This window comes from Rhodamnia argentea, chromosome 2 (genome assembly GCF_020921035.1).
Source record: "Rhodamnia argentea isolate NSW1041297 chromosome 2, ASM2092103v1, whole genome shotgun sequence".
Lineage (NCBI taxonomy): Eukaryota > Viridiplantae > Streptophyta > Magnoliopsida > Myrtales > Myrtaceae > Rhodamnia > Rhodamnia argentea.
The window spans coordinates 35304393-35331804 of NC_063151.1; the positions used below are offsets into that span (position 1 = coordinate 35304393).

The window sequence follows — 27412 nt, forward strand, 5'->3', positions numbered from 1 at the left end:
TTTCCAAAAACATAATTTTATACTTACTGGGTCCTTTTCAATGAGGTGTCGCAGGGTAGAAATCGCAAGATGCCTTAAGATCGGCTGTTTTAAAATCAAGGAACTTCTTTAGAAACCATAATTATCCATAAAGGGCAGGGGGAAGAGGTTTGAGGAAGCAGCCCTGCCCCCTGTTATGCAAACCAGCCACCTAGACTTTTTTTCGTGGGGGCACGGGGATTGTTAATTATACACTGGGAGTGCTCTTTGCCACATACATTTTTTATTTTTTTGGGCTAAGCAACTAAACGGTTGAGGATAATTAAATAAATAGAAATCCAGGAAGAGAACCTGTCTTGAGGAGAGAGTAGGGAGAAGACTTTGCACATGGGTGTGCACAGGAACAGCTTGCGGTGCAAAAAGAACAAGTTGCTGCGAGAAGCGGACACTCCTGGTGCACCAATAAACTAGATTACTACATCCTGATAAAAGCTGATCCACAGATGGACTATAGGCAAGCCCCCTCAACTGTAAAGAGAAGGTCTATCTCTTGATTTTAAAGGAAATATACAATACAAAAGTATAAACTTAGAAAGATCCAAAGGAAACGCAGCATACTCAAGGAGTGTGGCCGTTTCTTGCCAGGAGCTTATCTCTGCAATAACAGACTGAATGCCCAATTGGTCAGTATTAACGGAGAGAACTAATGACCATATGCTAAAACCAGATAAAGCTATGAGAAAAGGCTAATATTCTAACTGCTTATTTTTAGACTTTCTCCAGCACTAATTCACAAAGTACCTTAGAACGCGAAAAGAAAATGCTCCCGGGGGCCAGTTCTGGACCAAGAACAGCAACAATAGCATTTACAAGGCGGCCAATACTTTGCTGAAGGTCAACCCATCCATTTTCCTCAGACAAAAGAATTTCCATTGCTAGGCCAAGTGTAGCCTGTGCATGTGGACAAAGAAATCAAACTCGTCACATGGTGTCTGAGTCTAAACCGACATAATGGGCAGCTTTAGTGGAAGGAGGACCATAACAGGCCAATAAAATACCATCCGCTAGAAGAGCAAGAAATCATTTGCTGCTTTACCAGCAGAAGCAATATGAGAGTTTCAAATGCCATTTTTTAGGTGAATGCAAGAGCATAACAAGTTAATACGACTAATTCTTGATAAGCACCCTAAAATTGGATTACCTGAACATGAGATACATACGACAAACCAGCAGCTTCAATGGTCAAAAGAAGTCCATGCAAAGACCATATCTGTAGATTTGGTACTGAACTTTTCGTGAGCAAGGAGATTGAGCTCACAGTTGAAGGCACTAAACTTGACAATGCCATTCCTCCTGCACTGCACGTTAGATAAAACATACGGGAGTGTCATGGAAAGTGACAGGTTCCATTACAACCGGAAGCTTAAATAATCGACAACATCGATATAGTCCAACTGGGAAGCTTTGCCATTCATGCAGAAATTAATCAGTTACTAAGACACTGTATACCAAAGGGTATACATGAAACAATGACCTATGTTTTGTTTCTCCATGAAAAGCTATCATGGTTTACATCTTATCAATTAACTTGAAAGTTGCGCATTTTTCTTCTCACAGATTTTCATATCATTGTTGGTGATACCATCTTAACTTTACTGGACGATTTCAAAGAGAGAAATTTGCTTCTACTCTAAAATTCCTTACATAGAAGGAAACCTAGAAGTATGGGCAACTTATTTGCAGCATGGAAAAAACAGACATGTGCCAAGAGAACAGCCTGCATCTCGTTTTCTTGTCATTACTTACCCCAAGATTTAATGAAGTGGGAAATAGATTGGCGTACGGTTTGTCTTAGGACGGAGTGCAAGAAAGCTATTAGCATTGTGGAGGGGCAGAATTTCTATGTTCCAGAGTGTCATTTTTAGTCCTTTTTCCCTATATATATATATATATATATATATATATATATATATATATATATATATTTTATATATTTATTTTATTTTTATATAATTATTTCTTTTCCCTCAATCAGTCTTGCTTTTATTTTATTTATTTTTGGGTTCGTCAACCGCCGACCCCAACTAGTTTGGGATAAAGGTGACGTTGATGTTGATCTTGTTGTTCTTCTCTAAACTCCTTTGCACAAAGTGGTCCAAAAGAGAAATCAGAATCCTCAACAATAGCACTAATATGACCCCTACTTAAGAAATCAAAGAAAAATGGGACATGCAGAAAGTCATCGGCATTTAGGGGCACAAATATGAAAAACATTGAGGGGCACAAATATGCAGAAAGCTACAGGTGGTAGTGCTGTCAGTGGCTGATGAGGTGGTTAGGCAGCCAAGGATAGCAAGGAGAGAACAGCATGGACTCGAATAACCATTGGCCCATGGCAGCTACACCAGCTTGCAGCCGAGACAGCAGCCTGTTGCTGGTGATGCCAACTGGCAGGAGGCAGCGGTAAGTCGTCGGTCGATGGTGAAGGAGGGAACTGGTGGTGGCAGGAGGTGCAGCCAATGGATGGCTGTGGTCGTAGTTTGGCAGATGGCAGTGGTGCAATCGAAATCATTAGTTATGGTAAGTCCGATAAAATGAGATACATTGTGAAAAGAGTTACACGTGTCTCAATCTAATGTCACATTTTCGTCTGACCAAGAAAACATATTCCATTTAAAAATTAACAAACATATTCTTCCACAAAACAACGAAGGCGTAGTAAGAAAAACTGAACAAAAAAAAAAAAAAAAAGGGACTAATGATGGTTTACCAGCGATGGATGCATCCCAGTGCAAAAGCAATTGAACCAGCATAATTAGTATCTGTTGCTGCAGTTAACTCGCCAAGAAGTGATCTAGTCTGTTAAACACAAACAACAATTGAGAGAGAGAGTACTATTAGAAAAGCAAAAAGTCAAAAGGACTTTTAACTATGAAAAGATGCATCCCAAGTCTCATTGAATTATTTGAGAATAGAAACACTGCATACAGATCTTGAGAGAGAACCAACCAATCTTGCCGTGAAAATGTCATTTCCGACACGAGCCAACAGACCAAGGCCTTCTGCTGATGCTCGACGTTGTGAAGCACAAATATCTCCCCCTGCTAGAATACTCTGTGGACATGGTGCAAGTATTGTATAAAACGATAATTAACTACAGAAAGCAATTGCTATCATTGAGGTCTCACCTGGAAAATAATCTGTAATGTACTCAACAATTCTTGCCCCAATACGCGCGGACATAATGCAAGCAATGCCTGTACAAATTAAAAACAGAAAAGACTGAGCCGCAATTCTTTTTCAGTCTCTTAAAATTGAGTTGCCTAGCATTGCAAGCTCGCTAACTGAAAACAGCAATTCTACATAATTTTGTTGATTATATAAGAAGACCAATACCTTCAATCCAGCAAGCAAGCCCACACAGATGTTGGTAACACTGACAGCATGCCACTGTTGCTTCTTTCCAGCTTTCAAACACTGCTCAATAGTTCCAAGAAGTGATTGCATTCCACTGTTATCCTAGATAAGAACATCGATTGAGCTGAGAACATCACAATGCCCAACTATGGACCACTAAATATCTAGAAGTTTAACTTGTCTGCCTACTTGAAAAGCAAACATGATTCCAAAGCACAGGAGCTTCTGGTTCACCACTCTCTTGCTTATAGTCTCCGGCTACATGTCAAATTACATAAAAGCAGTAAGTCCATGATCATGAGAAGAATAAAGAATTTCATTTGGACATGCTAAGAAAATGAAAAGAATTGCCCCAAACAAACAAGCCTCTGTAGTGACCTTGTCCCATGAACTGGAATGTGATCTATAAGTTCTCATCCAAGTAGCTGAGAATTTTCACATGGTTCCTCACCCACTTAGCAACAAACAAGAGACATAAGTTGGGAATTGATAGGCTGAAATCATCAAATGCCATATAATGTGGCGTACTATGATTACTGTTATCGCACAATTAAGCAAAAGTCTGACCTCTCTACAGCAAGAGGCATACTGTTAGAATATAAAAATATTAAACCACGCCTTCTTTTATAAGCTTAAGTTTTTAAAGCGGTTGGCTGTGGTTCCATAAAATCATGGTATCGTAGCAGATCTGATCACGCGATTCCTTCATCCTATCGCTGGTTTGAGAGTCCCCCAAATAAGCCTTTTCCTTCTCTGGTGTGCAGCCACCTAAAGCTATAAGTACTACTTGTTCTCTCTCCTAATCTCGATACGTATAAGACCAGGAGACATCGGATCTACCAGAATATGGTTGTGGCTATGGATTACAATACTTACCGATCAACGGAATCAAGGATCAATTCATTGATTATGCAGCCTGAGATTTTAGCATCCGGTATATCAATTTCAGCACCCTTTTCTTTTCTTTTTTGTGAAATCAATGGAGCCAATCACGTTTGATCATACGTCGATATTAATTATGTTGAACCAAGGGCTGCTTTGTTCCTTGCACTGAAGTTTCAGTCTTCTTGGTCTGTGATATATATTTATATCGAGATTATCACCATGAGTGATGCGAAGTCTTCTGCAGATAGTGTCAATGTTCAGATTACCACCATTAAATTAAATGGGGCCTCCAATTACTTGTTATGGGCTCAAGCCATCAAGGTCTATATTAATGCCAAAGGGAAACTCACGTATCAATAGACCCTCCTAATGCAGATGCTAATGACTATGGTAACTGGATGAGAGAGAATGATACACTTTTAGTATGGTTATGGAACAGCATGGAACCAGCCATCGCTGCTACTGTCATGTTTCACAAAAGCGCCAAGGGAGTGTGGGATGATCTTAGAGAGAGCTACTCACAAGACAAAAATATGTCTAGAGTCTATGAATTGTATGAGAAAATATTCAATTTTAAACAAGGAGACAAATCTCTTGGAAAGTATTACGGTGCTTTGAAAGGCATGTGGGAAGAACTCAATCTTCATCAGCCCATCACTACCGATCTTGAGAGACTAAAGACAGAGAGCTGAATTTCAAGTTGCTAAGTTTCTATCTGGGCTAAATGCTGACTTGCAACCTGTGAAGAGCCAACTTCTTGCTGGAGAGCAAGTTCCTTCTATGAATGAAGCATTTTGTCGGATTCAGCGCATTGTCTCTCCATCTTCTACATCATCTAGAGATAGTTCAGCACTTTTGGCTACTAGTGGTGGTCGTGGTGGATTCTCTAATAGAGGCCGTCGTTCATGGGGAGGTCGCGGCCGTATCGGTGGACATAGTGGACAGAGTTATGATCGAGACAGCCGTCGGTGTACATACTGTGGAAAATCTGGTCATACCGTTGACACTTGTTGGGTCAAGCACGGCAAGCTCGAGTAGGCTCAACAATTAGCTACCGCAAATGTTGTTGCGTCTGAAGGGAGTGTTGGAAATGTGTCTTACGGCGACATGAATCCATCTATCCCAACCGGGTGTAGTTTATCTAAGTCTTCGGCTCAAGATGATCCGGTTACACAACTTATCAAGCGAGTTCAGCAACTAGAGGCTTCCAGTTCCTCATCCACTGCCACTCTTGCACGTACGGGTAACATGGCCCTTTTCTCTCCTTTGTCTCCTAGCACCTGGGTCATTGATTCGGGAGCTTCTCGTCATATGACGGGTAAGCAAGAACTATTCTCTTCCCACCACAACTCTAGTTACGTATCCGAAGTAATTTTAGCTAATGGTTCCTCTAATCGGGCGGTTGGATCGGGGGCTATTTCTCTCACACCTTCCTTATCCTTGTCCTCTGTCTTACATGTTCCCCAACTTTCTACGAATTTGTTATCCGTTAGTCAATTAACTAAAGCCCTTGGTTGTTCTATTACATTTTACCCCTCTTCTTGCACTTTTCGGGACCTTCGGACAAAGAAGACGATTGGTAGAGGGCATAAACGTGATGGACTCTACTATCTAGATGGTGTCTCTATCTTTGGCGCCAATGGTCTAGCGGCTAGTTCTACTACCCCTATGTTATGGCATTCCCGTTTAGGACATTTATCTTTATTTAAGTTACAACAAATAATTCCCGAGTGTAAATCGGTTTCTACTCTTGAGTGTGAGGCTTGTGAACTTGGGAAACATCATCGCAGTTCTTTTCTTAGACGTAGTGATTCTCGTGCATCTACTTTACTTGAACTTGTTCATTCAAACATTTGGGGACCTTTGTGTATTGCTAGTAGAAATGGTTTTAAGTACTTTGTTACTTTTGTGGATGATTATTCTCGCCTAACATGGCTCTATATGCTTCATGACCGTTCTGAATTTTTATCTATTTTTCAGTTATTTCATAATGAAGTTACTAATCTGTTTAATACATCCCTTAAAATTTTGCGAACCGATAATGCTCTTGAATATTCACAAAAATCAATTTCTTTGTTTTGTTCTAATTTTGGCATTATACATCAAACAAGTTGTACTTATACCTCTCAGCAGAATGGTGTGGCCGAGAGAAAGTACCGTCATCTTCTAGAAGTTGCTCGTTCACTCTTGATTTGTATGAATGTCCCAAAATCGTTTTGGAGTGATGCTGTCCTTACTGCATGTTACCGCATAAATCGTATGCCTTCTACTGTCCTTAATAATCGGTCACCGGTCGGTGTTGTGTTCCCCGACAAGCCGTTGTTCCCTCTTACCCCACGTGTCTTTGGGTGTGTCTTTTTTGTCCATAATTTACGTTCCAGTGCTGATAAATTATCTCCTCGTGCCACTAAATGTGTTTTTCTCAAGTATTCACGTACTCAAAAGGGATATCGATGTTATGATCCTATTACTTGTACCCAATATATCAATGCTGATGTCACTTTCTTCGAGGGCACACCATACTACTCTATTGAGGGTAAAGAGTTTTCAACCGACTTTATGGTCAATCCTCCTATTCCACAGGTTATTCCCTTAGACTTAATTAGTCCTTCTCCTGTGTCTCCCCCCTTGCGGGTGTATCAACGGCGAAAACAGTCTACGGCACCACCGGTCTCCAGCTCTTCCATGCCCTCCGTCCAATCTCCCTCCTTGTCTCCTAGTCCGAACGATCTGTTTTTCCTCCTCTCTTCTTCTCTTCTTCTTCTTCCTCTTGCTTCTTCTCTCTTGGCTATATTCTACTGATTCTCTAATCAGCATTGTCACATGGAATATTTCCAGGCCGGAGGAGGTCCCGAGTTCAAATCTTTCCAGGCTCTTATTTGCCTCTCTAATGAATATTTCCACGCTTAGTACTAGGCAAAAGACCGGACTAAACGTGAGGGGGAGTGTTAGAATATAAAAATATTAAACCACGCCTTCTTCTATAAGCTTAAGCTTTTAGAGCGATTAGTTGTGGTTCCATAAAATCTTTCACATACATTTCAGCTTGGGACGGACAATCCAGATACCGTACATAATATAGTGGGAAGAGCCCCGGGTTGTGCTTCAACATTTTCCCTTGTGCAATTCTCGCTTTTGTCGATGCTATTGCTTACTGTGATTGCACTTATTCTTAATCGTGTTTTGGGGCATGGTGAAGATTTATAATCCACTAGGGATGAGACTTCATCATGTACCAAGCAAGATTATGGTGGTGAATGCACTCACACCTAATCTTTCAGATTTCTGAAACTTCACCATGTATCAATCAAGGTGATAGTGGAGACTGCACACTCATATGGATGGAAAACCGAATGTTGTTACATGAGGATTTGAACTGCAGCTTTCAAAATCGAATTATTTGAGCTGCAACTTTCAAAATTGAATGATTTGAGCTGCAACTTTCAAAATCGAATGGTGTGAACACAAGGATTAAGAGTTCAATTTTCAACAAACAGGCAGCAAAGTGTAGCTTACCCAATAGTATTTATGTAAAATGCCTAAAATTTGAACCCCCAAAATATTTATAGACGACGAAAAGCCCTAATATGTAACGGAGGAATCCCAATGCAGGCAAACCAACTTTTACCTGAGGAAAACTAGAATGGCCACTCTCCCAAACACAAGGCATAAGCCCATCTTTTCCACCTTGGAAAGCACGAAGCTCATCTTCAAACCAGTCCCTGTATACACAATAAGAAAAAATGGTTTTATTAATACCAGTGAACATGTGCATGCCACACAATTAAGCTTGATGGTAACAGTACTTGGAAGTTGGAACAGGCGAAGGAAAGTTTGCCACATCTGACTTATCGGCATAGCAAGTTCAGCATTCTCATAACTCATCAACAAGAAGTCCAAAGTCACATACTGAAAAGCACTTACTACACTAGACAATGTATACAGCGTTAGCATTTTTACACGAGGTACTTCATGTCCAAAAACGAAACTTTCACATATTTTTATTTTATCAACTGTCTAAATGGCCTGTTTCTTCTCTTCTGTCATTTTTTTGGAGGAAAATCACCAAAACCATTTCCCAATTCACTTTGCGATTGTCACATTCAAAATGAGCACAAAACCAGTGTCATTTGACAACTGTGCTATAGCTGATGTATCATGCACAATACGATTACATAATAAGGCTAATATATTTTGAAGAAAGCTGTTCCCTTATCCAATATAAGATTAAGTTTTTTAATAAAAGATGGTGCGGACATGAAAAATCAGCGACTTCAAGGTAAATCAAACAAAAAGATCCAAGCTTTTTTGTTGATCTAAAACATTAAGTAGAAGCTTGAAACTTGAGGACCCCTAAAACACGTTAATCTTCTGGAGGAAATAGCACTGGATAGAATACAGTGAGGCAAATTGATCTAAATAGCTGACACCATACACAAGGAAAGGCATAGTTTTTATTCTTATAGTGAGGCAGATATTCCAGGAAGTAAGTCCAGAACCTTCTGAGGTTCAGCAAGATCTACAAACAAGGAATAGCATAAGATAAACAAATGACTGTAAAAAAAAATAACAAAAAAAGAATAGCCCATAAGAGGCCACGTTCTCAAAGTAGATTATTCATCTGATTTTATCTACATGCAAAAGTGATCTCTCTGTCCCTCCTCTCTCCCTCCCCCCGAACCCCTTCTTTGCCAGCATACATTTGCATGCTCTCCTGTGTGTGTGTGTGTGTGGGTGAGAGAGAGAGAGAGAGAAGTTTCTCAGCCAATTATACACAGCAATCCATCACATTACATAGACCAGATACCTTCCAGGAATCCAGGGACCCAACCACGCATCTCTCTTGTCCAGTATTAGCCTCAAGCAGGAGCTTTCCTCACACCCAGGCGCATCCCTATTATATTTCCAGTTCGACACATAACAACCGTCAAAATAATGCCCACAAGTATACTAGAAGCAAAAGCCAAAAAAAGCTCGTGCAATATCACAAATACAACTACTAATTACCTGAACGGGGTTGTACACAATTGAATAATCTGAGGGTGATCGCTTTTATATGCCACTGGATCAGGAAGCGACTGATAAGCTACTAATATTTTGATAACAAACTTATCCATTGAAGGCTTCAAATTTGGAGACTCTCCAGCTTTAACCAATGAGATGTACGACAAAGCACTGCCAACAATCAAATTCTAGCGTGACTACACATGAAACCTGAGCTATTGATGGTCTGCATAAAAAGATGTTCTAGATTGAAATATTAAGAGCAACAGGAAAATGAAAGGAAACTCCATGCAAGCAACCACACCTACTCAAGTATACCAGCACAGGTTGAAGCAAAATCCCATTGTTTACAGCATTAGGAGAAGCAAAGCATTTGACAAAAGCTGTAAGAGCGTCGATTGCAGCCTCCCACACGCTACAAAAAGTCAAATGAGAATACGGAAGGTAAAGATCTCCAACAAAGAGAGATTGATTCAATTCAACTAGTGCAGTAGAAACTAAAAGTCAAACCATATTTCACGGTGATTCGTGAAGTTCAAAGTCAATAAGATCTGTGGAAGTCACTAAGAATTTGTCTTGCCAGATTGGGCATACACTTGATTAAGTTTTTAACAGTATAGAAGTGTCAACTACTCCCTGAATCTGTACCGCACATCACACAAAGCATTGCAAAAACTGTTGATGGATTAGAAATTGCTAAGGACAATAACTCACAAATAGTCAGTTCCTTTGTGCATCACCCCTAAAGTTCTGACAGATCACACTCAGGGATTTTTAAGGCGTCATGGTGTAAAAATTGGACAACATCAACCAGGCAGCCAGGCACAGAAGCCGATGAACATAAACCCCAATTCGTATGCATATTACAGAAAAGGGGTTTGCAGCGGAAAGCCTGGGCACAAGAGAGCTTCTCTATTTTTATTTCAAAAATGAGCTCCTTGATCTACCATAATAGGAGGCAACTTCACCTAATCAAGTCTGTGAAAATACCCTTCTTTTACAAGCAGACAGATTCTTTTCATAAAGATTGGAGTAACACCTCTAACCAAGAACAACCTCTGGACATCATCCACCGTTATTAGAGATGGGAAGTTGCAAGTGGATTTCTTATGTTTTAGCTGAAGGTGGAAGGTTAAATTAGATCAAGAGGAGAAGTTGGTCTGAATACACAGAGGTGGTCATAGCTCATTTCCTGTTCACTTCAAAATTTCAGAATCGTCATCAGCCATCACATAATGAGAAATGTAAGTACATGCCAACCAACCCAGAGCAATCTACTAGACTTATTGTCAACCAGATCCACCAATGCATTTATGAGCTGGCATAAATTCTCAACAACTTCAGAATGGTAACTCAAATGTTAGTACTCGCTGACCACAAATCAGAACTCTATCAGAATTAATAAGTTCCCAATTCCGATGACTAAGTTTCTGCCAAAAAACAGGCCGCATGACAAAGTTATAAAGTTGATAACGTATGCGAAAAAGGCCAACTTAGTGTTCCGGCATAGCAAACGGAAAGCAATTCTGCGAGGACCAATAACAGATGATGATGCATCGCGATATAATAATGATGGACATCAATAGGTATATCAGCATACCTCATAAGAGCTATGAGATTTGCATGTTGTGTAAATTCACGATCTTGATTTCCACTAAATGTTGGAGCCCACAATGAAAGGATATCAAAAACCTGGTCTTCAAGTTCCTGCATGCATCAAAAATCAATAATGGAAGCAGCCAGCAGGCTATCGAAAACAAAACGAATATATTCTACCTCCTTTGGCATAGAAACTAATAGTGATGATAAAAGTGACCACCCAGCTTGTTTTTCAACAGTATGAACAACGGGATTTGGGCTGGATTGTAACAGCATTTTCTTCAAAACGTCAAGCACTGACTGCAGTAGCCTGATAAAGGAATGAAATAAGTATGCCATCAACACTTTGGGAACATTTCAAATGCTGGATGCACATGCATGCAACTCACATAAGTACAACTATATGACCACACAGGATCTTATATTGTCATTCCATACTTGCTATTTGGTGATACATCATTACAACAGAGGAAGATCTGGATTTTATAAAGATGACAACAGATAAAATTCCTATTATTGTGTTTGATATAGGGGAACTAAGTTAGTAGCTCTAATTTTCTACTCAGATGATGCAAGATGGTCATTTGACATGTGCATTGTTATCAAAGAAATTGGATCACTGAAGAAAAGGAAAAGGATCAGCCACTTCCAGTGTCATTTTTACACTCCCAATAGATAAAAGTTCCAGAGCTGCATCGTACCACACTAAATTTTGCAATTGCAGCCACCATTATAACTATCCATTTCGATTCATGTAAGTTCAACCCCTCTTCTACACCCAAGGCAAATTTAAGAACAAAAATCTACATTCACTCCTCTACCCACCCCAACAAAGTGGACATACCAAATGGCAGACCCGCTAAAGTTGCCGATCTAAAGTTGCCAAGTAAGGTTGTACAAGAGCATGACCATGACCCAAAAAATGGAGAATTAAAGACACAAGAAGCATGCATACCTCGATGGATAGCCAAGTGGTAATTTGGGCGAAATGGATACAAGAGCAGCTAAAACCATTGCCTGGCCATGCAACGAGTCAAGTTCAAGCTTTAAACTGCTTCCCTGCAAACAATGAAGTTCCCATTAGTTATCAAAAAGCACATGAACTAACATGTTTCCACTAAATATGACCCCATAATCATTACTTATTCCGATTCAAGTCACAAATACCACTTCACGAGCAACAAAGACTTGATTACTGTGTCAATTAAAGGCTCCAAAGATTGTTATAACCCAGAAGATTAACTTTACAAGAATGTAGAAACCAGAATGTCACATCAAATGGTCAAACATGATGTACCATGCAAAAGAAATCAGAAGTACTCCAAAGTAGATATTCCATGGACATTGCCCAAGGCCATTATGTTCCTTGGGTTTCAAAATGCAATAAAGAAGAAGAGTTATGCAATAATTTCCAATTAAAAGGTGACATGAGAGAGAGACAGAGAGACAGAGAGAGAGAGGAGTAGGTCCAAACACAGTTGCTAAAGTAAGATCTCATGTTCCTTTCTACTTCGCCGGTCTCCCGCACTTCTCAAGTAACTGTGGGAGCAACCTCCTTCCCTTCTGAGTTCGAGACACCTTTTGTGAAACCAGTTCCCGTACTGTATTATGAATGTATTAGAGTCAGTAAAGTAGTCTGGTGGAAGATCTTGCATCACCACTCCTCTTCACCCCTGCTGGGGCGGGCCTCACCTTTGTGTGAAGGCTACATTTAATTTGGAATCTGTAAAAAGCTAAAGCCCTAATTTCACTATATCAAGAATCAAATCGAAAAGATATGGAACCCCAACTCCAAAGGAAGGGCATTTTTGGGGACTAGCCTGCCTCCACTTTAGACGCAAGCCAAACCGCTTATTTTAGTGTTCCCAAAACTCCAATTCGTCAGATTTTCTGACATATAGCTACATTTACTTTCAGCCTCACTGCCAATCACCGCAAATGTGCACATTCCGCAGAGGAATTTCCATTTTGCATGGAATAGGATCTTTAACCCATTCATCTAGCATGTGGTGCTAGAAAAAATTGAAGAACCAAGACTCTTCATTTAGTCAATCCAAAGGTCTCCTGCTAGGATATATACCTGATATACATTGTGGGCATGTTTCCTGAAAGCTTAAGCTTAAGGGGAAATGGTTATTCAACATGGTACAAAAGCTTCTGGTCAAAAGTTTGAATCCTTGCAATACTTGTTGTCATTATGTTTCTCACTCTTATTTGTCTTCCCATTGTTGCCTAATGTGGTTACACCATCCTACGTTTCACTCGCAAAGTCCCACTCCAAGGGAAAGTCTTGGTATACATCGTGGGCACATTTTCTAAAAGCTTAAGCTTTTTGGAAAAAAACAACTGTTCAACACAGCGTAAAATGTTCACAAAAGGAAGATTTTCAATCCCGTATCAGAATGAGAGCAATCATATTGCAAATACATCACCTAAAACCAATCACCTTGGTTTCTTACCCATAACGATATGCCAATTGGTAGTAAAAGTAATGCAGACAAATTCTGCATCAATTACAGACAACAAATACCAATTTGGATCCAACTTCCAGATAATACAGAATAATATTCAAGGAGAAAAGCTTATCAAGGAATATCTCCAAACTCAATAAACGACTAAACAAAACAACATGCAAAATAAATACCACAGAAAAAACGCAGAAGAAACAAACTAATGAGTCTTTGCTATTATCAATTAAAAGCATTGTGAATGACAAACAAGCATCTTTCCCATGAGAACAGTACCTTCTCAAAAGAAACGGTTTCCCTCAAAGCATTCAGAGTGGTGACTGCAAAAGATGTCAAACCTCCAACACATGTTGGATCAACCTCAGCCAACATACGTAATGTCAGAGCTGCCTCAATACGTACCTAGCCAAGAGATTTAGGAATAACTATTGGCACCAGGGTAAGCAAAATCAACAATGAGAACGCAAGACGAATGAACCTAGACGGTCAAGACAAAGTCACACATTTTTACATAATAGAAAGGGCAGAAGTACCAATCTCTTTTCAGGATATCTATACACATTTCACATGGACACAGAAGCATGCTCAAACGCCAGAAAAATAAATTATGAAATACCGTAGTACACCAACATCTTCTTTCAAAATAAGATAGTTCATCTAGAATTTATTCACTCTTGCTACATCCTATATCATGCAACCATGGTGGTTAAAATTGCAATTTCGAATGAAAAATCATGGGGAATCGTGTCCCAGTTGATATCGCGAGTTGACTCGGTGAACTAGCTAAAATTGAAAGCCAACTCGTTCCAGATTGGCAATTGTCTTTCAGTCGTGCCCACGTGAAATTTTATTAAAGTTTTGGACTCAATAATGCGTAAAAGCTTAAAAAATGAAACAATCCCACATATGCATTGACGCTTAGCGAAACAATGAGCTTCACCAATGCTTTGGCGTAAAAATGTTACAAAAACAAAAACTATTCAGATTGTCATGATCAGATCAGATTAGGGCGCCAAGAATAAGTACCTATCTCTTCTCTTCACTTCTGGCTCTCCCAACTGATATATGTCATTCGTTCTTGATGACCCATGACATCTCAATGGCTGGCTGAGCTCCAGAAGTTTTTTTCTTTGTGGGGGTGTAAATTATTTCACATGATTTTGTTTCATACTTTCTTTCAGCGAATTCATTTCACAATATTTGAAATTGTACTGCTATAAAGATTAGCACTAGTAGTTCCGAATAAATAATTAAGTTAAATTTCGCACTTATTTAGTGTCACGTTACTTGAGTGTTTTCTAGGTGTCATTTCTTTCTACTTACGTGGGGGCATTATGGCCATTGTACAAGTTTTATAATATATTGCAATAGGTGTAGGGTAAAGAACACACAGAAACTGAGAGCCGTTCTTTTGACTTTACGTTTGTTTTTTCCTCTCTTCTTCTCCTCTCGTTCTCCTCTTTTCCTTCTTCTCTCTTGCCTATTTACCGCAGGCTCTCTAATCAGCTTTGTGACATGGCATCGGAGCGGATCCGACTACCCGATTCATTGATCTTATTGCTGGTTTGAGAGTCCCCTAATACCCCTTTTCCTTTCAAACTGCACTCACAGGTAGGGCATTTCCCATTTTTATAGGTTTGACCGCCCCAACTATGGCGGAATATTTCCGAGATGTTAATGAACAAGACGTTCTTCTATTTATCAACAATATCTTCCGTTTCGTCCAAGCAGGATCCGAAGGATCCGCCTTATTGTGTAGAATGCCTTCTGCTGCGGGTTATTTCGGTATCTTTGATTAATTTGGGGCTTACTCTTATGAACCTTCCAAGACGGCTACCTTGTTACGACTCCATTCCAGTCACTAGCCCCGCTTTCTCGTTTCTTGTGTCAAAGAAAAGACTAAGAAGAAGCATTCGGAATGGTTTGGGGATTCCGAACAGCTATTTGGTTGGACCATAGGTGCGAGACAGGCCACCTAAAGCTGCAATTTCTATCTTTTTTCTCGTTCATATAAGACCGGGAGAAATCAAACCCATCATGTTCTCTTTGCGAATACGGATCGGTTTGCGGCTATGGATTACAACACTCACTAATCGGCGGATTCAAGGATCAGAATATTTCGTTGATTATGGTCAACTGGTATTGCATGTTTTTCATCAAAAATACATGACAATTGGTATTGACTACATCGAGCGAAGGGCTGTTTTATTTCTTACGCTAAAGTTTCAATCTTCTTAATCAGTGGTATATATATATATATATATTTCGAGATTATCACCATGAGTACCAGTAAGTCTTCTACAAACAGTGTTAATGTTCGGATTACCACTATTAAATTGAATGGGGCCTCTAATTACTTGTTATAGGCTCAAGCTGTCAAAGTCTATATTAATGCCAAAGGAAAACTCAATTATCTTACAACTGACCCCCTAATGCTAGTGCTAAAGAGTATGGTGATCGGATGAGAAGGAATGAGACACTTACGGTATGGTTATGGACCAACATGGAACCATCAATTGATGCTAATGTGATGTTCCACACAACTACCAAGCGAGTGTGGGATGATCTTATGGAGAGCTACTTATAAGACAAAAACATGTCTAGAGTTTATGAATTATACGAGATCATCTTTAATTTTAAACAGGGGGACAACCCTCTTGGAGACTATTACGGTGCTTTGAAAGGCATGTGGGAAGAACTCAATCTTTATCAATCCATCACTACCGATCTTGAGAGACTAAAGACACAATGAGCTAAATTTCAAGTGACCAAGTTTTTTTATCTAGGTTGAATGCTAACTTGCAGCCTGCAAAGAGTCAGCTTCTTGCTAGAGAGAAAGTTTCTTCGATGAATGAAGCTTTTTGTCGGATTCAGCACATTGTCCCTCCATCTTCTACATCACTTAAAGACAATTCAGTACTTGTCGCTAGAAGTGGTAGTCGTAATCGTAGTCGTGGTCATGGTGGATTTTCTTATAGAGACCGTGGTTCAAGGGGAGGTCATGGTCGTGGCCATCGTGGTGGACGTAATGGACAGAATTTTGATCAAGACAGCCGTCGGTGTACATATTGTGGCAAATATGGTCATATTTTTTACACTTATTGGGCCAAGCATGGCAAGCCCGAGTGCGCTCGGTGATTAATTACTGCAAATGTTGTGTCTAAAGGGAGTGCTGGAAATGTGTCTTTCGGTGACACGAATCCATCTATCCCAATTGGGAATAGTTCTTCCGAGTCTGCGACTCGGGATGATCTAGTTACACAACTTCTCAAGTGGGTCTAGCAACTAGAGACTTCCACTTCCTCACCTACCGCAACTCTTGCACGAACAGGTAACATGGCTCTTTTCTCTACTTTATCTCCTAGCACCCGGGACATTGACTCGAGAGCTTCTAGTCACGTGACGGGTAAGCAAGAACTATTCTCTTCCCACCATAAACTCTAGTCCTTCGTCTCAAGTTATTTTAGTTAATGGTTCATCTACTCAAGTGATTGGATCGGGGACTATTTCACTCAAACCTTCGTTATCTCCGTCCTCTGTCTTACATGTTCCCAACTTTCTTTGAATTTGTTGTCCGTTAGTCAGTTAACTAAAGCTCTTGGTTGTTCCGTTACATTGTACCCCTCTTCTTGCATATTTCGGGACCTTCGGACAAAGAAGACAATTGGTGGAAGGCATAAAGGTGATGGACTCTACTATCCGGATGGTGTCTCTACTGCTGATGCTAATGCTCTAGCTGCTAGTTCTACTAGTCCCCTATTATGGCATTCTCGTTTAGGACATTTATCGCTATTTAAGTTACAACAAACAATTCTTGAGTATAAATCGGTTTCTACTCTTGAGCATGAGGCTTGTGAACTCGGGAAACATCATCGTAGCTCTTTTCCTAGTCATAGTGATTCTCGTGCATCTACTTTACTTGAACTTGTTCATTCGGATATTTGGGGACCGACTCGTATTGCTAGCGGAAATGGTTTTAAGTACTTTGTTACTTTTGTGGATGATCATTCTCGTCTAACATGGCTCTACATGCTTCATGACCATTCAGAATTTTTATCTGTTTTTCAATTATTTCATCGTGAAGTCACTAATCGGTTTAATACATCCCATAAAATTTTGAGAACTAATAATGCTTTAGAATCTCACATAAATCAATTTCTTCGTTTTGTTCTAACGTTGGCATTATACATCAAACAAATTGTACTTATATTCCTCGGCAGAATGGTGTGGCCAAGAGAAAGAACCGTCATCTTCTAGAAGTTGCTCGTTCACTCCTGTTTTCTATGCGGGTCCCAAAATTATTTTGGAGCGATGTTGTCATTATCGCCTACTACCTAATAAATCATATGCCTTCCACTGTCCTCAATAATCAGCCACCTGTAAGTATTGTGTTCCCTAACCAACCATTATTCCCTCTTACCCCTTGCGTCTTTGGGTGTGTCTCTTTTGTCCATAGCTTACGTCCCGGTGCCGATAAACTATCCCCTCATGCCACGAAATGTGTTTTTCTCGAGTATTCACATACTCAAAAGGGATATCGGTGTTATGATCCGATGACTTGTACACAATATGTCGGTGCTGATGTTACTTTCTTCGAGGGAAAACCATACTATTCTACCGAGGATAAAGAGTTTTCAAGCGACATTGTGGTCGATCCTCCTATCTCGCAATTTATCCTATTAGTCCTCATGTATCTCCTCCCTTGCGGGTGTATCAACAACGAAAGCGGTCTGCGACACCACCGGTCTCCGGCTATTCCATGCCCTCTGTCCAATCTCCATCCTTGTCTCTTGATCCGGACGATCTTCCGGTTGCCCTCCGCAAAGGTACGCGTTCTTGTACACAAAAATCCTTTTTTGCTTACCCTATCGAGCGTTATGTGTCTCTCGCACATCTTCCATACCCATTACATAGACTTTGCTCTATCGTTACATTCTCACACGATTCCTACCTCTACCACCGAGGCCTCGTCTCACCTTGAGTGGAAGAGAGCTATGGATGTGGAAATGGAAGCTCTAGTGTCTCGCCAAACACGGCCTTTAGTTGATCTTCCTCTTGGGAAAGATGTGGTGAAGTGTCGGTAGGTGTACACTATCAAGTACAACCCAGATGGCTTAGTTGAGTGTCTTAAGGCCCGGCTTGTTGCTAAAGGTTTTACTCAAACTTATGGGGTGGACTATTTTGAGACATTTTCCCCTATGGCACGTCTCAATTCTGTTCGTGTTATTATATCTCTTGCTATGAATTTTGATTGGCTATTATATTAACTGGATGTGAAGAATGTTTTTCTTTATAGTGATTTATCTAAGGAAGTATACATTGAGCAACCTCCTAGGTATGTTACTTAGGGGAAGAATAATAGTAAAGTATGCCGGCTGCATAAGGCCATTTATGGGTTGAAACAATCTCCAAGAGCATGGTTTGAGAAATTCAGTTCAGTGATTTCTAAGTGTGGTTTCCACCAATGTTATTCTGATCATACTGTTTTTATTCACAAGGAGTCGGGATGGTCATTCTTGTTGTATATGTGGATGACATAATTGTCTCTAGTAGTGATGTGATCGGCATTTACAAGGTCAAATCTTTTCTTCAGCTGCAGTTTCAGATTAAAGACTTGGGAGTTCTTAGGTATTTTTTGGGTATTGAAGTTTTACGAAGTAGGAAAGGTATAAATTTATTTCAACGAAAGTATGTTCTTGATCTTTTGTCTGAGACAGGCACACAAGCATCTAAACCAGTAGATACTCGTATGGATCCAAATCAGAAATTTGGAGTTAATGATGGAGGTGACATCGAAGATAAGCATCAATATTGGCATTTAGTTGGGAAACTAATTTATTTTAATGTTACACGTCCCGACATTTCCTTTGCAATTGGTGTGGTGAGTCAATCTATGGAATCACCCAAGAAGGCTCATTGGAATGTTGTTTGTCACATTTTTTGGTAACTTGAAGGCTCTCCTGGTAATTTAAAAAAAAAAAAAAAGGCTCTCCTAGTAAGGGACTGATTTATAAACTGAATAGTTCTTCTACTCTGGTTGGCTATTCTGATGCTGATTGGGCTAGGTCATCAAGTGATCGGCGGTCTACGACTGGATATTGCACTTTTCTTGGTGGTAATTTGATTACTTGGAGAAGCAAGAAGCAGACTACCATTGCCAGATCTAGTGCGAAGGCTAAATATCGTGCCATGACACATACTATGGCTGAATTATTGTGGTTGAAATCCCTTCTCCAAGAGCTTGGACTTTCTACTAATCAACCTATTGATATGATGTGTGATAATCAGGCAGCTATTTATATTGTTGGGAATCCTGTTTTTCATGAGAGAACTAAGCATATAGAAGTTGACTGTCACTTTGTTCGTGATGTTGTGAAGTGGAAGTTGGTTGCTCCTCCTTACGTTGCTTCTAGAGATCAGTCTGCTGATATGTTCACTAAAGCGTTGTTTCATCCTGCCTTTGTTAGTGGTTGCTCCAAGCTATTCCAAGCATACAAAAGTTGACTGTCACTTTGTTCGTGATGCTGTGAAGCAGAAGTTGGTTGCTACTCCTTATGTTGCTTCTAGAGATCAGTTTGCTGACTAAAGCTTGTTTCGTCCTGCCTTTGTTAGTGGTTGTTCCAAGCTGGGCATGGGTGACTTATATGCTCCAACTTGAGGGGGAGCATTACGTTACTTGAGTGTTTTCTAGGTTTTATTTCTTTCTACTTAAATGGGGGCATTATGGTCTTGTACAAGTTTTATAATATATTGCAATTGGTGTAGGGTAAAGAACACACAGAAACTGAGCCGTTCTTTTGGCTTTACGTTTGTTTCTTCCTCTCTTCTTCTCTCATTTTCTCCTCTTTTCCTTCTTCTCTCTTGCCTATTTACCGCAGGTTCTCTAATCAGCTTTATGATATTTAGTAAATTACTAACATATCTAGAGTCACATTGATATATATCTATGAAATCTGAAAGGGTGGGTGCTGCTATTATCAAATGGCGTATGAGAAAGTTACTTTTTTAACTTGGTCTTATTGCTAAATTTAATATTTGGAGCTATCACTAATTTATAGGAGACTCAACTCAAGACGCTTTATGTTCTACTTAGTACAATAATAATGTGGTTTTCTGATTCGACCTTACTATACCATTTCATGGGAGCCTCACCAATCTAAGGTAAAAAACCGAGTTTGACTACTTTGCATGTAGCTAAATAGCTAAGATATGCCTAATAAAAGCAAATCAAGTTACTAGCAAACTTGGACATCATTGGGTTATTTCAGCAACCATTGCCTTAATGGAACAATGGCTCATGCAAAACTCAAACCAAGAAAAGCATGCATGCCAAACAGCACAGGAATAAAGCACAATCCAGGATAAGATGGACAAATATCAGAAGTTATTCATTCAAAAGGCAAATATGCAACCAATACTATCCACCTTCATCTCATTGAAGAGATGAAGCTAACGTCTTACAAGTTCAGAAGAGTCTGAAACTGCTGCAACCACTGTGTGATCAAGAACTTCCCTGAATTCAAATGGAACCTGCATAAATAGAAACATGCACCGTCAAATGTCATATCAAGTCGTATAGTCTTCCACTTATCATAAGTATCGGTACCAAATGATATGTCGCAAATTACTGCAAGCAGCAGATGCTCTAGAGAGGCCAAGAAGTCACAATGCCAGAGAACTATTTATCATACGTGGACACTATCTGGGTATGTAAGCACAAGCAGAATTAGACAAGTTGTCATAGTGGATAGCTCCACCACTTTTGTATGATCAGCTATAGCAAAATCCAACCAGTGTAAGTGCAGAATCCCCATTTATACTTGTCCACAGAGAGAAAGTCATTAAGTGGAAATATTTTAGAGCTTACCTCTCCTACCGATTTGAGAGTATATGACAAGGTACGTAAAGCAGCGACTTTCATTGCCGGAATAAAATCAGGAGACTGAAGCTGCAAATTACACAAAGAAAGATACTTTGGTCATAAGTTGATATATAAAACAATTTACAGGACCCCAGCAATCAAATTCGTTAATCAAGAATGCAAAGATCTACAGCAAATGACAATCACAAACCTGCTGTCCCAGGAAAACCAAAAAGCTCCTTTGAGTAGGTTCCATCATTTGATCAGTGATACCCACTCGAAGAATGTACAGAACACATGCCTTCCAAAACCATTAAATGCATCAGTAGCCTTGAATAAGGATGATTATACAATTGAAAACTTTGAACGGCATCTTCTCAAGAAGAATAATGATTGTCACACTGTCACTAAAACCCTACAGCATCTTCAACATGACAGCAATGTTTCCAGTGAGATCAGGGACAAAACACATCCATTATAAGCATTACCGCTAAGGCCTGGATATACAACACTAACTAGAAGATCACATATGAAGAAAGAAACTGCAGTTCCCTGCCATCAGTATCACTGCTAGAATTCTACAAGATAGTGCCACCATCTTCCAATACCATGACAGCATTTTCCTCTCTGTTTATCTGGACCTGGATAATTTCATTACTTCTGTTTTATATAAACTTAAAATCAAGCTCATAGTTCATACTAATACACCCTCGAAATGCTCGTCCACTACTAAGTAATGATTGAGGATCGGCATAAACTAATGATGGGATACTGGAGAAAACTCAAGCAGCCAAAAAGTAAGGCAGCTGAATAGATATACGATAGAATCTCCATTTTCCCTTTCCAGTGCTTATGGTACTCCTCCTTTGCCAGACAAATTTTAATTATGAACATTCGTTATTTGACAAAGAAAAATGAGGATTCTGGGCCCAAAAAACAAAGGTAAAAGAGGATAAGTTAAAAGAACGTACCAGCGCATAGGCATCAGTAGAATTGTCTGCACGAAGCATGTCCATAACCAGTGGAGTGAAGTGTTGGAGCTCACTATCTGGACGAAGATATCTCAAACGAAAGGCCTATGAAATGTACTACGTTAACAGAAAAGAACATTGCGATCCCAATAAGGGGAATAAAAGAATATAAGGGGCAACAAAAAACACTCCACATCTAACCCTTTTTTTTTTCGAGCGATAAGTACCAGGAAATGAGAAAAATGTGTCGAATAGATGTTCAGCCGAAAGAAAAGCCAATGATGGTCAGAAAAAAGATAAATAAAGACACGGATGCTCTAGAAATTCATAAGCTTGGACATTTTGGATCCTCCACTTAAGAGAAAGATTGAAATTATCACAGCGAACAAAAGTACTGAAGAAAAGAATATAAGCTTACATAGCTGACTGCCTACCTGTAAAAAGGAGACCCACGATAGAGTTATACCAATTCTAAGGTCCTTGGAACGAGCTCCACTTGCTGCAATTTAAAATATTAGCTAATAGTAGTTTGGACACCATGAGGAACATACTAAGTCCAAGGAAGGGTGAAGGACTTCAAGTGTACACATATGAAAATGTACAAGTGCAGTAAAAACTAAAACCATGAAGCACATGCAACACATATCAATGACTTAAAAGAAGAACCACAGGCACCAGGCATATAAACATACTATCCTAAAAATATTGTTTTGACTAGGTCATGTCAAGCTTGATTCTTTTGAAGTATAGAAAGGTGGTTACACGTTTTAAGTTTTGGGGTAACTGTGAATATTATATTTCAGCACGCAGCTTGTTAGACTTTGTAATACTCTCTTTCTCTATAGCTTTTGTCTAGCGATGGTAACACCTTGGTAACTTTCTTACAAACTGTTCCTATTCTTTTTGTAAGTACAGAACAAAATTGACTCGGATCATCATATTGACTAAAGTCGGCAAGAAGGTATTTTAATATTCTAATCTTTAGCTTATTCGCCTAGTAATTTTAATTAGCCAAACAAATACATAATTCTCACAAAAAAAAAAAACCATTTTGCAGACCAAATAGCTATTAGATTGCCGTTCCTGCTCTATTTTATTCCCACGGAATAACTATTTTATTCCAGTCATATTTCCATTTCATAACCAAACACTACATTAAAATACATTCATTCAACCAAAAAGTGGAAGAGTAGAGGACATAGGATGAGCACTTTCTTTTTATCTAGATAGGTAATACCTTTCGTGAAAGGCAATGTTAAATGTCTCTGCAAACCACCTTCTAGTTTCTTCCCCACGAGAATAGGTCCTTTTCCCCTAGGTTGAACCTAGGAATAAGACAAGAATGCAACTGTAGAGTAAAAGAAACATCATCCATGAAATCCAATAACAATCAGATATATACTTGTGCCTCAGGATTCATTCCAAGAGCAAGCACCGATCCTAATGCTTCAGCAAAAGCATCCCGTACAGAAGAAATGGGATCTTCGAGGGCCTGTTAAAAAACCGGTTAAACATGAAAACAAATTGTTTATGACCATGAGAAAGCAAAATATATCATCGCCACACCTTAACACAATAAGAAGCTGAAGAGTCGAGTTCTCCAACTCCTAAACCTGGTCCTCCAATATTTGCAAATGCCTTGAGACACCTTGCAGCAGCTAATCTGACTACAAATGATTTATCTCCCACAGCAAATCGTGTAATAACACGAAAAGCCTCGGTATATGCCGAAAAGGCAGCACAGCCCCCGGAACCTTCTAAGGCATTCTGGAGCATATGGAGAGCTTCCTTTCTAACAAAATCCTGCAAATCCCAGCAAGATGACGTTAGGATCAAATAACGAACAACAAGTACTCCTCTGAAGTAGAAAACAAGAGAACAGAAGAAAATTTCAGTGACAACAATTGAAAACCGAAATTGCATTATGCTAGCCGTTTTCCCAGTCAATCATGTCCGTAACCATGTTATCTTCCAGCAGGAATCATCTAGGAGCTTTTCAAGGTTATGTGAATTCCAATTGAGTACAAGACATTGTAACAAAAAAAATATAGTGAACTCTTCAAAGTAAAAATAGAAAGACAAATAGGTTGTGTATTCTGCTCACGCTATGAAAGGTCAAGAAAACATAATTTGGTACAAATTCGGAAGTCAACCTTACATTGAACAAATTTTTTTATAAACAAATTTTTTTATAGACGAAAGAAAAATATTATAGGGCACCAAGGGTATGCAAACCCATAAAAAGCAAAAAAAAAAAAAAAAAAAAGGTCCAAGTGGATGCTTGGACATACAGCCAACTTATCACCAAATAATTTCTCAGTTGGCATCATCTTCTTTAACTTCAAAACTCCACACTAGAAACTCATTACTACCAATTCTTCTGTTCTTTGTTGGGGGAGAGGCATCATTAAAGATAGATGATAAGTAGGTGATATTGAAGCATAAAGAAACAAAAGCCCCCTTTTAATCCAGCTGCCTTGCATGAATAAATACTCTAGAGATGCAAGAGATGAAATGTACCTCATGAAACTTCATGAGTTTAGTTACAATGATGGTCGTTTCAAGTAAACCTGAAGTGATTCTTCTCCCGAAATGCCGATATAGTTCACCCAAACACTGTGCAGCCCCTAAAGGACAGCATTAGAGTATTAGTTAATGGAGGGAAACACAAACCTTGAGTACAAGGGAAAAATGAAGTATGTAGAAGCTGCAGAATGCATCAAATTACATACAGGGAGCAATTTTATCCATAATGGAACGTCTCAACAGCAATACAATACAATAAAGTTCTCGAGTAAAGTGTTGGCCTCAGGTTCAAATTTTATTAAATCTTGTCGTTATCAAATGACCATTGTGGAAGCAAGATAATTCGAGAGTTCTACAAGTGTACTTATATTCATATAACTCACGATTTGAACCAGCAAGATTCGATTTGAGTCATATACAAAACAATTCAACTTCAAGGTGCGAGTCAAAAGTGAAAAAAAATTATCGGATCAGGTCACGATACATTTACAATTCAATCCTTTTCACAATTTAATAATCTCATAGTTGTTTGTTAAGAATCATAAAGATCATCAGGTGAAACGTACAAATATGGAAAAGCACAAGGTCTCCAAAATGTATCAAGAAGATAAGGCAGGATAGGCTATAAGAGTGGTCCTACACTAAACAAGTGTGCTCTTTAGAGATTATAAAGCTTTCAAAGGATGATATTGACGGTCATGAGGATAGGAATTTCCAGCATGGACTTCTTCTTTTCTTAATAGCACTGGTAGAGAACTAGCAAGATTCAAACCACTTAAGAACTAAGAGCGTTTATAGCTGGATAGCCTTTCCAAGCAGCAAATTTCCCGTCTGCTATGCCTAACTATGCTTTTAGAGAACAGTTGCACAACAAAGAGTAAAGTAGTGAATGAGACATATACTTTGTAGAGCTAAGCACATAAACATCGCGTAATAATCTCATAAAATATTTTAAGATAATCAACAATAACCGCAATGAACAATTTAGGCCCTGCACACTAATCTTCTATTTTGGCAGGTAATGAGGATGGTGATCAATAGACTTCCCCCTCTTTTCCACATATTGAGGAGATTTTGAGGACATTTACAAGGATAACATGGGAAAAAGGCTCACTGAAAAGAGGACCTAAACAATTAACTAGTTCACTCGCACTAATTTACATTTGAGACTTACGGCGCCATCAGAAAGATCTTACATGAAAAGAATATAAACGAACTACAAATTCTGTAATTACGATAACAAAATTTGTGTTAACATATCACTTAAGCAAAAACAGGAGTCCTTGACAAACCAGCAACTCTCTGTGGCTCACTCCTTTTGCCATCAGAAAGAAATCCTTGGAGGCTGCTCGCTCGAGAGTATATTGAAATACCATCTCCCTTGGAAATGATCCTCGCCATTGCCACAGATGCTAAGTGACGCACTGGCCTTCGGGCACCCATAGTAAGCAAAGAGTACAAAGCATCCTCGCATTTCCTTTGCCATAGCAATATCGATTCCTGAACGAAAGAAATCTCTGAGTCACACACACTGCAAAGCTTGGCAAAATGACAGTACAGATTGCACAAATAATTCAATCATACTAAGAGCTTCCACACTTGTCCCTACCACATCCTCCCATACACGCACTACCTAAGAGCATAATGTCGTGTAGAGTGTTCCAAATGAAGAAACTCTTCCAATAGCGAGAGCATAACAGAAACTGAGCTAAATGTCTACTTTAGATTAGGATCTATGGTTCGGAATTCGTGACTAGCTCCGCGATCCGACTACCCGATCCAGCACAGACACCATAGAGACCAAGCTGGTGACTGACTTTAAGCTAAACATCAACTTTCAACGGATTTGAAGAAGCGAGTGGAAGACCTGAGGCTCCTCGTCTATGGCGGAAATGAGATCGGAGAGGAGATCGAAGCAGAGGAGCGGGTCCGGCGGTTGCTGGGAAGCGGATGCCACTATGGACTCCAGCTGCGCCACCAGCACTCCGAAGCGAGAGAGAGGCACGTTCTCTCTCACGTAATTCTTCGCCATTGTTACCCTCAAGTTCGCTTAGCAGAGAGAGATAATTGAATGGGAAATGCAGAGATTGACCATTCTGCAAAAGATGGCACAGAGATGGGGTGAAGTGAAATCGCCGGGATAGGTTTCCCTGCTCTCCGTCGGGGACGGGAGTTTTTTGTTTTTCCTTTTCTTCTGTTTTTTCCTTAGGCTTTTTTTTTTCGTTTTTTTTTTTTTTTTGGGGGCGGGGGCGGGGGTGGTTTGTGTGGGGGATGAAATTTGCTTAGGCTTAAAAATGACAAAAGTACGGTAGGAGTATCGATATTTATGTACGACGTTAATTTTAGTGTCTATATTTTTTTTTTATTACTTAAGTGTCAAATCGAAGAAAAAATGATCTCGGAGATCAATTTGGAAACCATATTCACAGGAAAATACCTTTAATGAAAGCTTTGGTGAATATATTTACAAGTTGCTCATCATTATGGGCATAAGGAGTTTCAATTGTCTTGTCTTGAATCTTCTCACAAACAAAGTAACAATCTACTTCTGTTGATTCCACTTTTCAGCATTCTCTGCATTCTCTAGGTGTTTTTTTCTTGTAGTTTCTCTTTTCTTTTCTTTTTGTGGATGCCACTTTCTTTCATCTTCATCTTTCTTTCTTTCTTTCTTTCTCTCTCTTTTTACTTTTTTTTTTTTTTTT

General features: G+C 39.4%; 1 protein-coding gene across 3 annotated transcripts in view; it reads right to left on the reverse strand.

The window, feature by feature from the left end:
* The window catches only part of LOC115738906 (protein SWEETIE), a 46688-nt gene extending 19799 nt beyond the window's left edge, over positions 1 to 26889 (reverse strand). For 2 of the 3 annotated variants that reach the window (XM_030671709.1, XM_030671726.2), the window contains exons 1-29: positions 26578 to 26889; positions 26003 to 26210; positions 24705 to 24811; positions 23751 to 23987; positions 23587 to 23676; positions 23422 to 23509; positions 22619 to 22683; positions 22185 to 22289; positions 21425 to 21514; positions 21220 to 21300; positions 20814 to 20882; positions 13629 to 13754; positions 11840 to 11943; positions 11062 to 11194; positions 10886 to 10992; positions 9590 to 9700; positions 9289 to 9456; positions 9089 to 9175; positions 7910 to 8003; positions 3586 to 3654; positions 3376 to 3498; positions 3168 to 3236; positions 2989 to 3093; positions 2750 to 2838; positions 1181 to 1337; positions 781 to 930; positions 598 to 647; positions 331 to 430; positions 28 to 84 (exon numbers count right to left, since the gene is read on the reverse strand). In XM_030671709.1, coding sequence (XP_030527569.1) covers positions 28 to 84; positions 331 to 430; positions 598 to 647; positions 781 to 930; positions 1181 to 1337; positions 2750 to 2838; positions 2989 to 3093; positions 3168 to 3236; positions 3376 to 3498; positions 3586 to 3654; positions 7910 to 8003; positions 9089 to 9175; positions 9289 to 9456; positions 9590 to 9700; positions 10886 to 10992; positions 11062 to 11194; positions 11840 to 11943; positions 13629 to 13754; positions 20814 to 20882; positions 21220 to 21300; positions 21425 to 21514; positions 22185 to 22289; positions 22619 to 22683; positions 23422 to 23509; positions 23587 to 23676; positions 23751 to 23987; positions 24705 to 24811; positions 26003 to 26210; positions 26578 to 26742 — 3204 coding nt within the window. In that variant the 5' untranslated portion in view covers positions 26743 to 26889. Of the gene's footprint in view, positions 1 to 27; positions 85 to 330; positions 431 to 597; positions 648 to 780; positions 931 to 1180; positions 1338 to 2749; positions 2839 to 2988; positions 3094 to 3167; positions 3237 to 3375; positions 3499 to 3585; positions 3655 to 7909; positions 8004 to 9088; positions 9176 to 9288; positions 9457 to 9589; positions 9701 to 10885; positions 10993 to 11061; positions 11195 to 11839; positions 11944 to 13628; positions 13755 to 20813; positions 20883 to 21219; positions 21301 to 21424; positions 21544 to 22184; positions 22290 to 22618; positions 22684 to 23421; positions 23510 to 23586; positions 23677 to 23750; positions 23988 to 24704; positions 24812 to 26002; positions 26211 to 26577 lie in introns of those variants that run through there. The other variant, XM_048274972.1, reaches the window with a different exon arrangement.
* Positions 26890 to 27412: the final 523 nt, after the last annotated feature.